Source organism: Cyprinus carpio, chromosome B20 (assembly GCF_018340385.1).
Source record: "Cyprinus carpio isolate SPL01 chromosome B20, ASM1834038v1, whole genome shotgun sequence".
NCBI classification, from domain to species: Eukaryota; Metazoa; Chordata; class Actinopteri; order Cypriniformes; family Cyprinidae; genus Cyprinus; species Cyprinus carpio.
The window spans coordinates 25,774,194-25,787,022 of NC_056616.1; the positions used below are offsets into that span (position 1 = coordinate 25,774,194).

Genomic DNA, 12,829 nt, shown 5'->3' on the forward strand with positions numbered 1-12,829 from the left:
TGAAACAAATTTTCCTGAAGTGTTTTAGTTGGACGTTCATCTAACGTTCAAATGTTACTTGTTTCAGAACGTTCAGAGAACATTCAAAAGTAACATTCCCTCAATGTTTGTGAAAGGATACAGTGTCCCCTTAACATTTGCGTTAAACAAAATCTAAAATGTTCAGAGTACACTCAGAAATAGCACTTTTATAACTTGATGGGAATTGTAGGAAATTTTTTTTAGAACAGATTTTATCAGGGACGAGGCATGAACACTGTCACGTACGTTGCTCAGTGGCAGCATGACATTATTTAAAGCTGTGGACTTTACATGTGACAGAGATGAATCCGCACGCATGTTCCTGTTGTTTATTTCATGCATTTTATTCTTTAGCACGCTCTCTTTTCATTGCTCTTCAATACTATCAGATGTCAGGTGTCACCCTCATCCTTCACGTTTATTGCCTATTTTTACATGCCGGCTCCTCTATTGTCTGCATGACAGTCTAATGATGCAGACTCTCTCATGATCGCAGGCCTGATGCACGACAGGTTATTATTGAATGCATTCTCAGCGCACTGCTTTGAAAGGCTTAGCACCCATGACGGCGCTCGACGTTCAGAAGAGATGGGAATTTCTGAGGTTACAAATGACAGAAGTCACAATGATATTTTAGTGCATGTTAGACACACCCTGTAAAGCAACAGAAACCACAAACCAATGCTCAGATTTCTCTGTAAATGCACACATAATTAAACATCCTCAATTAAACATTCATGATCTTTGCAAAGAAGCATTCTAATCAAAACTGTAGCTGGTATGAAATGTTATATCTCGTCAAGGACCTAAGAGTCATTCAGAGAATACGTTTCTCAGTAATAAGTAACACGAGCGGCCCCGAAGAGCCGAGCGAATCGATGCGAGGGAACGCCGCGTCTCTCCTGATGTGGCATCTGTGTTGATGCTTGCTCGGTCTTTGGAGACGTCAGACTAATTCTGATGAGTATCTGGGCGGCCAGAGGAGTCTTTCATCTCACCAAACACAAAGATGAAAGGATCAGCATTATCATATCAAAAACAGCGCGTCAGTGGAGCATGAGCTTTAACAAATGTCCCCAGAAAGATTCTCTGACGTGATGGTCGTGAAATGGTTGTATGGATTATTTGGTTTGTTTGTACATGTATTAAAGATAGCAGAAAAAATATAACTAGTGTTTTGTAGCTTTTAGCTCATGTGTGTTCTGACGTCATCTGTTGTGCTCCTAAACATCAAAGCTTCTAGCATTTATTTAGGCAATATTAATAAATATCAATGACTCATCTTACATGTAAGCTCATGCACACATTTTTGTGGTAGTCTGTACACTGCCATTTAGAAGTTTGGGAACTAATGAAGATTTTTAAATGTTTTTTTAAAAGTCTCTTCTGCTCACCAGTGCTGCATTTACTATAAAATAAAAATAAAAAAATACAGTAAAAACTGTGAAATATTATTAGAATGTAAAACAGCTGTTTTCTGTGTGAATTACTCTCTTAAAGTGTAATGTATTTCTGTGATGTGCAGCTGTATTTTCAGCATCATTACTCCAGTCTTCAGTGTCACATGATCTTCAGAAATCATTCTAATATGATGATCTGCTGCTCAAGAAACATTTCTGATTATTATCAATGTTGAACACAGTTGTGCTGCACAATATTTCTGTGGAAACGATCATACATTTTATGTTTCAGGATTCGCAGATGAATAGAAAGCTCATGTGAAATCTTTTGGAACATTATAAATGTCACTTCTGATCAATTTAACGCGCTCTAAAAGTACTAATTTTCTTTCAGCGCTCGTGGTCTGGCACGATAATGAGAACGTCTCTCTGTGTGCTTTCTCCGCAGGTTGTTTAACCAATACCCGCGACCCAGATGGAGACGCTACTGGTTTATTTGATGGTTGTTGTAATGGCGTTAAAGGCCCAGAAGATCCAAGTATGTCCCAAGCGCTGCATATGCCAGGTTTTGTCCCCCAATCTGGCAACCTTGTGTGATAAACAGGGGTTGCTGTTTGTCCCTCCAAACATCGACAGACGCACCGTCGAGCTCCGACTGGGGGACAATTTCATCACGGGCATCAAGCGGAAGGATTTCGCCAACATGCCCAAACTGGTGGACCTGACGCTCTCTAGGAACACGATAGGATCGGTCACGCCTCACGCTTTCAACGACCTGGAGAACCTCCGCGCCCTTCATCTGGACAGCAACCGCTTGACCCACATAACCAACGATACGTTTAGCGGCATGTCCAAGCTGCACCACCTCATCCTCAACAACAACCAGCTCACGCACATCCACATAGGAGCGTTCAACGACCTGCTCGCGCTGGAAGAGCTGGATTTATCCTACAACAACCTGGAGAGCGTGCCGTGGATCGCCATCCAGCTCATGAGCAACCTGCACACCTTAAACCTGGACCACAACATGATCAACTACATCCCCGAAGGAACCTTCTCAGGGCTTCAGAAGCTCAAGCGTCTGGATGTAACGTCCAATAAGCTCCACAAGCTTCCGCCGGATCCGGTGTTCCAGCGCGCCGGCGTTCTGGCCACGTCTGGCGTATTGGGTCCGTCGTCGTTCGCGTTGAGTTTCGGAGGAAACCCGCTGCATTGTAACTGTGAGTTGCTGTGGCTCCGACGGCTGCGGCGCGAGGATGACCTGGAGACCTGCGCGGCTCCGCAGCATCTCGCCGGACGCTATTTCTGGACCGTATCCGAGGAGGAGTTCCTGTGCGAGCCGCCGCTCATCACTAGACACTCGCAAGAGACTCGCGCTCTTGAAGGCCAGCAGGTTTCCCTGCGCTGCAAAGCCCGAGGCGACCCGGATCCCGTCATCCACTGGATCGCTCCGGACGGGAAGCTGGTGTTCAACTCCAGTCGCACCGTCCTCCATTCGGACGGAACCCTGGACATCCTGATCAGCACGGTCAAGGACTCTGGATCTTTCACTTGCGTCGCGTCCAACCCGTCCGGAGAGGCGCAGCAGACGGTGGATCTGCTCATCACCAAACTTCCACATTTCACCAACGACACCAGTATGGTCCAGGAGCCGGACCCAGGGTCGTCCGACATCGCCACTTCTGCCAAGACGGGCGGAGACGGAGGCCCCTCGATGGGCAACAAGGGTGGACAGGAGAAGAGGGTCCTGATCTCGGAGATCACCGCATCCACGGCTCTGGTGAAGTTCAACTTTCAGAGGAATATTCCAGGGATTCGGATGTTCCAGGTCCAATACAACGGCACTTATGACGACTCGTTAGTGTACAGGTGAGCCGGTTTGGTTTTAAACACCTTTAAATATTCCAGCATTTCAGAGAGCAGTGCACAGATGGATGAATAAAACACTGAAATAAAATACATAATTAAAAAAAAATTCAATTAATTTATCAATTATAAAGCAACCTACAACTGTAAAGTAGCTTATTATTTAGTTCAGTTCTTGCTGTAACATTAATAGAACATTTGTTCTGGTATTTAATGTTTACAAAATGTTAAAAAACATTATCGTTCATGGAACGTTTTTCGTGAAACATTTCAGTCAGACATCTAACACTTTTTAAATGTTATTACTTATTTCGGAACATTCAAAAGTAACATTCCCATAATGTTTGTAAAATGATACAGTGGAATGTTCCCTTAACGTTCATATGACGAAAAAAACAAACATATTTTCTAAACATTCAACATTTAAATTAACACTTCTAAAACATAAAAAAGAAACCTGGATGTTTTGAGCGTTCAGAGAACCTTTAAATAACCTTTTTTTCTGGCAATGTTCTCTCAAAGTTATTAACAAACATTCTTGAAGTAACGTTAATGGAACGCTCATTTAAAGTTATCTGATTTTTAATAATGTTCTTAAAACATTAGCACAAAAACATTATTTAATCATCGTTCATGGAACACTTTATCCTGAAACATTTTAGTTTGACGTTCGTCCAACATTTTTTTAAATGTTGCTACTTGTTTCAGAATATTCAAAAGTAACATGATTTGTGAAATGATACAATAGAATGATCCCTTAATGTTCACATAACCAAGAGAAAACACCAGAACAGAACATCAGATTCAGAACATGAGCTGGGTTCAAGTTTTGTTCTCATCCGAGAGTATCAGTGCAGTCAGATCAATAATGTCACTCAATATTAATTGTCCTACAAGACAAAAACAAGACCAGAAAGCTTCTTTACACACGTTTGAGTCGTGAAGGGCAGGTTTGTGGTGTGTATCGCTCCTCACGCGCTGGCCCTACAGACTATAACACTGATGGTGGAAGAAAGAAGAAGGAGCAGTAACAGTGCAGCAGTAATCTCAACCGTCTGAGGGTTCAGTGGCTCATGAAGGGAGATTTACAGCAGCTGGGAACCACAGGCTTTACGGCTCTGCAGATAAACTTCACAAAATCACCACCCAGATGATGAGAAGGGCTGGGAATACTTTTTAAATAACGAAGCCATATAAAGTTTTGTTCCGTTAGTGTTCCTTGCACATGCATGTTTCTGTCTGCATGAACAGAAAACCATACTAAAATAATGTTTCTTCATTTACTGTACACTGGCGCACAATCACAGTATTGAATGACTCTTATGAGCTGGTTCTTTCTAGTGAATCAAACCCGTACTGAGCAACCAGTGCAATCTGATTCCCAAACGAGTGAGTCTTATGAACCGGCTCTTTTTACTGAATCAAACCTTGCTGCGCAATCAGTGTAGTCTGATTGCTGAATGATTCTAATGACTCGATTGGTTTTAGTGTTTTAAAACAATACAGCACGTCAGCTGTAGTCTGATTCCTGAATGAATGACTCTTATGAGCCAGTTATTTTTGGTGAATCAAAACAATACAGTGCAAACACTGCAGTCTAATTCCAAAAAAAAAAAAGTCAAGAGTCGATTTGTTTTAGTGATTCAGAACAATACAGTGTAGCCACTGTAGCCAGGTATTTTGGTGAATAAAAGAACTTCTTGTTATCCTGTGAGACTTAATTATTGATTGGATTGGACACAAATAAATTCATCAAAATGAAGTGTTTATGAGTAGCTAATCATTCCTTTAAAGAGAAAACAAGCTGACAGATGTTTGTTCTTGTTTTAAGCTTAAACTCACTTCCTATTGACAAAGTTCTCAGAAAACAAGACTTCATATCGCAAGACATTTTCTTCCCAAGTAAATACAGTATTTCTTAATTTAAGCGCGTTAAGATTTTTTTGCACTGAAAAAGACAAAAAGTAAGATCCCAGCTAACAAGGAACCTTCTCACAACTTTCACTAATGTTCTTTTGAAAGTTTTATAAATGTTAGGACAAAATATTCTCAAATGAATGTTTATGAAAGGTTTTTTATAACTTTATCAGTATTTGGTATGTTCTCATAATGTTCAACATTCTCAAAACATCCTTATGATGTTATTTGTACTTGATGAACTTTAAGAAATGTTTTTGTAACTTTTAAATGATGTTATAATCACAACAAGAAAATGCACATTTTTAAGTTCTTAGAAGATTATTAAAAACTCAAATAATGTTGTATTTTGGGAAACTGCAAAGTAGAACCTTGTGAGAATTCTTTTTGTAAAACATTTTTTGGACATTTTAGTGTTTTATACTATTAAAAGTAAACGTTCAAACACATATTTTGGAAAAAAAATATAGTTAGTAGAATGGTATAAGAAACTTTTTTATAACCTTTAAATAGTGTTAGAATCATGACAAGAAAACTGTACATTCCAATGTTCCCACAACATTTCAATAACTTACATTTGTTCCCTAGGAATCATTTTTGCAATATGTTGCATTTGCATTTCTTTTCTTCCTCTAAGATACTAAAACAAGTTCCTTCCCGTTACAATGTATCCCTAATGGAATCAAATGTGACCCTGGAGCACAAAACCAGTCATGAGGGTCAGTTTTGTGAAATTGAGAGTTGTACATCACCTGAAAGCTGAATAAATAATCTCTCCATTGATGTGTGGTTTGTTAGGAGGACAATATTTGTCTGAGATACAACTATTTGAAAATCTGGAATCTGAGGGTGCAAAAAAATCTAAATATTGAGAAAATCATCTTTAAAAGTTGTTCAAATGAAGTTCTTAGCAATGCATATTACTAATCAAAAATTAAGTTTTGATATATTTAAGGTAGGAAATTTACTAAATATCTTCATGAACATGATCTTAATATCCTAATGATTTTTGTCATAAAAGAGAAATGTATAATTGTGACTCATACAATGTATTGTTGTCTATTGCTACAAATATACCTGTGCTACTTATGACTGCTTCTGTGCTGCAGGGACACAGATGATGAATAACAGCTCATTAATTATGTTCTGAATGATGCACGTGGACTGGTTCTAGCAGTATTTCTGACTGCATGTTTGCTGATGTCTGTTTGTTGCAGAATGATTCCTCCGACCAGTAAAAGCATCACGATCAACAACCTGGCAGCAGGAATGACGTACGATCTCTGCGTTCTGGCCATTTACGACGACGCCATGACCGCGCTGACGGCTACACGTGTGGTGGGCTGCGTTCACTTCTCCACCGAGCCGCAGTATCTGCGCTGTCACTTCATGCAGTCACAGTTCCTCGGCGGCACCATCGTGGTCATCATCGGCGGCGTGATCGTGGCGTCCGTCCTGGCCTTCATCATCTTCCTCATCGTGCGCTACCGGGTGTGCCAGCAGCAGGGCGAGGAGAAGGGCCTGGAGCTGGGCGACGTGCGCTCACAGTCCGAGCATCAGGTCTGTGCAATTATCAACATTTCTAAAATAAAGTGCATAGCTTTTAGTAAGGGAATGAAACTTCGCAAGCGCGTTCGCTGCAAAAAATGATTCTCTTAAGTAGTATTTTTGTCTTGTTTTCTAGTATACATTTTTAAACATTATTGAATCAAGACGCATTTACTTGACAAGTAAAATGATTTAAGATATTAAGTTTTGTTTTTTAAAAAAGAAAAGTTTTTGCCTGGATATAACCATGTTTCCTGCTATGTATGGAGGAGCTTTAGTGTCAAAATTATCTTTTTGTAAAATTATCTACGAAGTTATATTAGTGTCAAAAACTTTACTTAGCCATTTCCACACATCTCACACACTTATCAGACTGCAAATGAATGAGTGTGTACTTCTATTGATGAACCATTGAAGCTTGAAAAACTGATCATTTTTATCAAGTTATTTACTCATTAATCACAAGTTGTTGATCAGATACAATATGGTTTTACTTGAAAAATATTATAATTGTTTTATAAAATAATAATTCTTTGGGTCCAAATGTTGTTTTATTGTAATAATAATTCTTTGTTCATTTAATTTAAGGAATAAATTGAAGGGAACACGAATCCAGTATTTCAATGTCTCCAGTATTTTCCGTCCGGTATTTCTGTAGTTTCCCAGTGCAAATGTCTGCAAGATTCTTAAGTCAAGATACATTTACTGGAGATGCAAAATGAACATAAGAAGACTTGTTTTCATGTTCATTTTGTTGAGTTCATGATCACAACAAGAACAAATTAATGTTAATTAATGGCATAATTTTCATTTTTGGGTGAACTAACCCAAAAATGTTTTGTGTTAAAATGTTTTAATATGTTTTAATCCAATCATTCATCAGGTCTGCGGAATTATCAAGTCCATGTCCAAGCAGGTTCTGGGTCCGGACGCGTGTCGGAAGCTGTCGCCACAGAGCGAATCCGTCACGTTCCGAGCGTCCAAACCGGTTCTTCCGGACTGCACCGTCACCACATCTGCAGCCAGCCACAGCTGGCATCCGGCGTCTCCGAGTCCGGTCCGTCCGGCACGCACAGACACGCAAGTGGACATAGAACTGGACAACGCCAATAGGAACAACTCGGCCAAGGTGCGTCCCGCCGTACGTGCCTATTCCACAATAGTGACGCCGTCGTCACGCAGAGCGCAGCTCCAGAGCCTCCACAACTATCAGACGATCCCCGCGGGCTGCGTGCGCGTCAGTCGACGTCACTCGCTCAACGTTAACTCATGCAGACAGCCGGCGTGCACCAGCTACGCGCAACCGCTCCACTCCAAACGCAGCTTATCCATGAGCGGCGGCGATATTCCCCGGATGGACTCGGGCGAGACTCAGAATGGGAGATCCTCGCTGTCCCAGTCCGAGTGGGTTCTGGAAAGCACATTATAATGGAGGATTTTGCACTTCACTTCTGTGGTTTTTAGCGTTTCAGGCCACCGTACGTGTGTTATAGTCTCAGACTGTCAAGTGTCAAGATTTACGAAGAGGACAATGTTTTTTAAGCACAAATTAAATACTGTTTCCTGCATATAGTTAAACAATATTACGACTTGTATATTTCTTTGTTTTATGGAATAATACACAGACACTGCATACAAACATGTTATGTTGTGTAAAATAAAATGTGAAAATGATACGCGTGTTCTTGTTCAAATTGACTCACAATGCGTTGTGCGTTTGATAAAAGACGGAAAAGGCAGCGAAACATCTGCAGCAAATATTGAAGAATTGTGTCAATGGAATATACTTTGGTGCGTACGCTTGAAAAATTATATAGGATTTATAAAGGTATATTTAGGTCTTTAACACCTTTTTACAACCAAGAAACGAAGATTTAAGGAATAAATTGAAGGGAACACAAATTGTCCAGTATTTCTGTAGTTTTCCAGTGCAAATGTCTACAAGATTCTTCAATCAAGATACATTTACTGGAGATGCAAAATTAACACAAGAAGACTTGTTTTCTGAGAAATTTATCTAATTTCGGAGAGTTCATGATCACAACAAGAACAAATATCTGTTAATGAGCTCAGAAAATTAACTTAAATTAAAGGGAAAAAAGTTTTCATTCCCCATTGGCAGAGATTTGTTCTTGTTTTAATAATAAAATAAACTCTGTAAACAAGACTTCATGTGTTTATTTTGCATCTCCAGTAAATGTGTCTTGAGTTAAGGATGTTTAGATAATTGTACTGGAAAACAAAACAGAAATACTGAGGAAGATGCTTGTTTTTTTGTAGTTCATGCAACATTTAATGCCAAGACTTTATGAATTTTCTTTCAGGCGTTCTGCTCTGATTTAAGAGCTTTTAGGCTTTAATTTGTGGAAGAGCGAATTAAGAGAGATTCCAACAAGAGGAAAACTCACAAACACAACCGTAGAAATTTCTCAAAAAATGCTTATATTCAGAGGCCAAGAAGTGCATTGCGCTCAGTGCAAAGAGAAATCATTTTCAAATCACATCTCCTCTTGTTGGACTTGTTCATAGACATAATGAGAGTTTAACCTTCTGATAAAATGTTTTAATATGTAAATCAGCGCTGACGATGTTGAGGAATCTCAGGTGAGATCTACTGTAAATGCGCAGTTATTCTTTCGGATATTTAAGCGGAAACACCTACAAATCTTACAGAACAACTCAGGATCAGTGCGTTCCAGCAGAGATGCAGCTGACTAGCTGAAGATGATGTGTTTGATGAAGCAGAAGGTCTGCTAGTGAAAAACCCGCAGCACTGGCTAATTATTTTTAGAAGTGTTAATCCTGGTGTTCCTCAGGAGCAGCGAGTTCTTGTGTTTGTTCAAAAGGAACGGCATGAAGGTGATGAAAGAAGAAGAGCAGTTTTCGTCCCAGGAGGCCTGCGATCCACCCACCGCTCAGACTCCAGAATGAAGACAAACAGAAGGATAAAGACTTTAAGGTCTGTTCTTAACCCTCATAATGCATCTGGGTTTGTTTTGGATGCATAAAAAATTCAAAAAAAATTCAGAAGAAAAAAAATAAAAAATGCATAGCTTTTAGTAAGGGAATGAAACTTTGCAAATGCTTTACGACCCTCAAAATACACATCATTTATTTTTCTGAGATTTTTTACATTAATTTTTTAAGAGATATAACCATGTTTTGTGTTTAGGTCATTTTGAGCCGGTTATGTATGGAGCACCATTAGTGTCAAAAATACTTTTTGTAAAATTAACTTCGGAGTTACGTTAGTGTCAAAAACTTTTGTAAAATATACTTACCACACATCTCACACATTTATCAGACTGCAAATAAATGAATGTGTACTTCTATTGATAAACTACTGTGGCATGAAAAACTGATCATTTTTATCAAGCGATCAAGTCTATGCAAGTAAAATGAATATATTTGCTTGAAAACTTTTAAGAGTAATATTTAGGTGGTTTTTGTCAGAAATAAATATGTAGATTTTCGTAAATGTGGATTGTTTTTGAGCAATCATGAGTTCAAAATTCAAAGGAATTCAATTAAATTCCATTAATTCCAGTGGGGTTAATACTGGTAATTCACTGATTGCATGTTCTAATAAATTTTATACAGTGATATATTTAAATAAAAATTCATTAATAATGAAGAAGGAAATATATACAGTACTGGCCAAAATGATTAGAACATTAGTATTTCCAGCAGCTAAAAATGGTTTTAAGTCAGTTATTTCCATCTTTTTCTGGATTGAGTCTGTCTGAGTTTGTTCTGTTTCTTCATGTGACTCCAGACAGACTGATGATGATCAGATCACATCTCTGTGTGCAGCACAAACACCTCACTGCAGTATTAACATTGATATTTCCTAGTCCATTTGATTTTAAGTTTAAATTCTAAGAGTGTTTTGCTAACATTCCCATTAAGTTATAAAAGCGTTATTGCTTAATGTTCTCTGAATGTTCAAAATGTCCAAAATTTCTTCTTGGTTATATGAATGTTAAGATTAATGTTTAAATTTGCAAACATTACAGGAACGTTACTTTAGAATGTTCTCTGAACCTTTTGAAATGAGAATTAACATTTAAAAACCATTTAACATCCAGTTAAAAGTGTTTAACTAATAAATGTTTTTGTGCTAACGTTTTGTGAACATTATTAAAGATTAAATGCGTAATTCCCCAGCTGACAAAAACATGGTCTTAGAGTGTTTTGCTAATGTTCCCATTAAGTTATGAAAACATACATAAACGTCATTAGTTTATTAGTTTAAAAATAGATGTTCTCGGACTGTTCAAATGTGCAGTTTTTTAAAATCTTTAAATCATTTTTTTTTTTCAAATGTGCAGTTTTTTTAATTGTTTTTATAATTTTTTTTTTTTATTTATTTTTAATGTCCTCTGGATGTTTTGGAGTAGTAACATTTAAAAAACATGAACATTTACATAAACATTTCAGGGAAAAAGTTCCATGAATGATTTTTTGTGTATTAATGACCAGATAACTCTGAACAAACACTGCATTAACGCTTCAGCAAGAACGTCTGCTCGTATGTTTTTTAACCATTCCATGTTTTGAGAACACTTCCTGTTAGAATAACTGATCTACATGCTTAATTTCACTCATTTGTCGCTTAAGTCAAATCATATTGTGATGTCTCGTACTTTCAAAGACATATTTTTATTGTTAGAACTACATAAACACCTTGTAGCTGTTCCATCACATCCAGCCGAGAGCTGATTTTAGGAAAATGTGCTTTGAATGAACATCCTGGTTAATACTGAATGTGATTACTCCTCCTGAGCAAGTGATACGCTGCACCGGATCAATGAAAGCACACGATCCATGTGATCAGAAACACAGTTGAGTTTCAGCATCAGACAGAAAATAAGAAGCAAATAAATGATGCTTTCAGCTCCATTACAACCAAACCAAAAATAACAGACTGACATCATGTGTCTAATACTGAACCAGAGGATGCTGGGAAATGTAGTTTCGTCTGCCGCTTCTAATAATAAGTGCATGTGTGTTCAGTGCTGTGGTAAGAGCTCTCTGATGGGGTTTTCTCAGAAGCTCAGTCTCGGGTGCGTTCGTAATGTTTCTGGCTCTGCATGGTGTCGTGTTTCTTTGGAAATGCACTGCGCAGCTGTATTATATATATATATATTTAAACAAATGTAGCATTATATGCTAAAATTATAATTATATTGTATTATATTCATATATTATTTACTTATATCATATTAAAATTGTATATTATTTAAATACAATATAAATAATAAATTACAATTATATTGTAATGATATATTATTTACATAAATTGTACATTTATTGTTTAATATTGAATTCTAATTGTTTCTATATATATATAGATAGACAGATAGACAGATAGAATTGCATTACATATTATTTACACAATTGTGTACCTGCAGAACAAAAGCAGTCATAAGTAGCACAGGTGTATCTGTCTCTTCTCTGAGCTGCATCACTCGACAGAACGGATCTTCTCCAGATACTCGAGCTCAGATTCTTTATTCTAACACTCATCCGTGGCTGGATCTGATCTGATCCGCAGGTTTATTTTAGCGCTCCTGACGCCTCGGTGGGATTCCAGCGGAGCTGCTGCATGTCTCAGTTACCTTGGCAACATATTTCTGCATGTAGAATCTCATCTAAAATGCAGCAGCGCTCGCAGCAAAGACACACAGAAACGAGTCCACATCACAGGCGCAATGCAATACATGCACCACTGCGCAATATTAACATGAGAAACATTAATAATGCATCTGCAGGCATAAATATCCCTGCGGAGAACATCATTTCAGATCGATCGTCCCAAACACCGAGACAGAGAACACACACCTGATCTGAACAAACACAAAGCAGACGCTCCACTGACATCAGCAGCATATCAAACAACTGCACATTCACAGTGAATGGGTGCCGTCAGAATGAGAGTCCAAACAGCTGATAAAAACATCACAATAATCCACAAGTAATCAATGGCATTAGAGTCATTTAGTTAACATCTGGATTAAAAACATATAAATAATGATGTTTTTATTGACTAAAATACGAGTCCATAATCCATAATA

At 38.1% G+C, this 12,829-nt stretch overlaps 1 protein-coding gene across 1 annotated transcript in view; it reads left to right on the plus strand.

The window, feature by feature from the left end:
• The window catches only part of LOC109108137 (leucine-rich repeat and fibronectin type-III domain-containing protein 5-like), a 14,432-nt gene extending 6,006 nt beyond the window's left edge, over positions 1–8,426 (plus strand). The window contains exons 2-4 of the mRNA XM_042746885.1: positions 1,870–3,290; positions 6,422–6,764; positions 7,636–8,426. Coding sequence (XP_042602819.1) covers positions 1,897–3,290; positions 6,422–6,764; positions 7,636–8,181 — 2,283 coding nt within the window. The 5' untranslated portion in view covers positions 1,870–1,896 and the 3' untranslated portion in view covers positions 8,182–8,426. The remainder of the gene's footprint in view (positions 1–1,869; positions 3,291–6,421; positions 6,765–7,635) is intronic.
• The last annotated feature ends 4,403 nt before the right edge of the window (positions 8,427–12,829 follow it).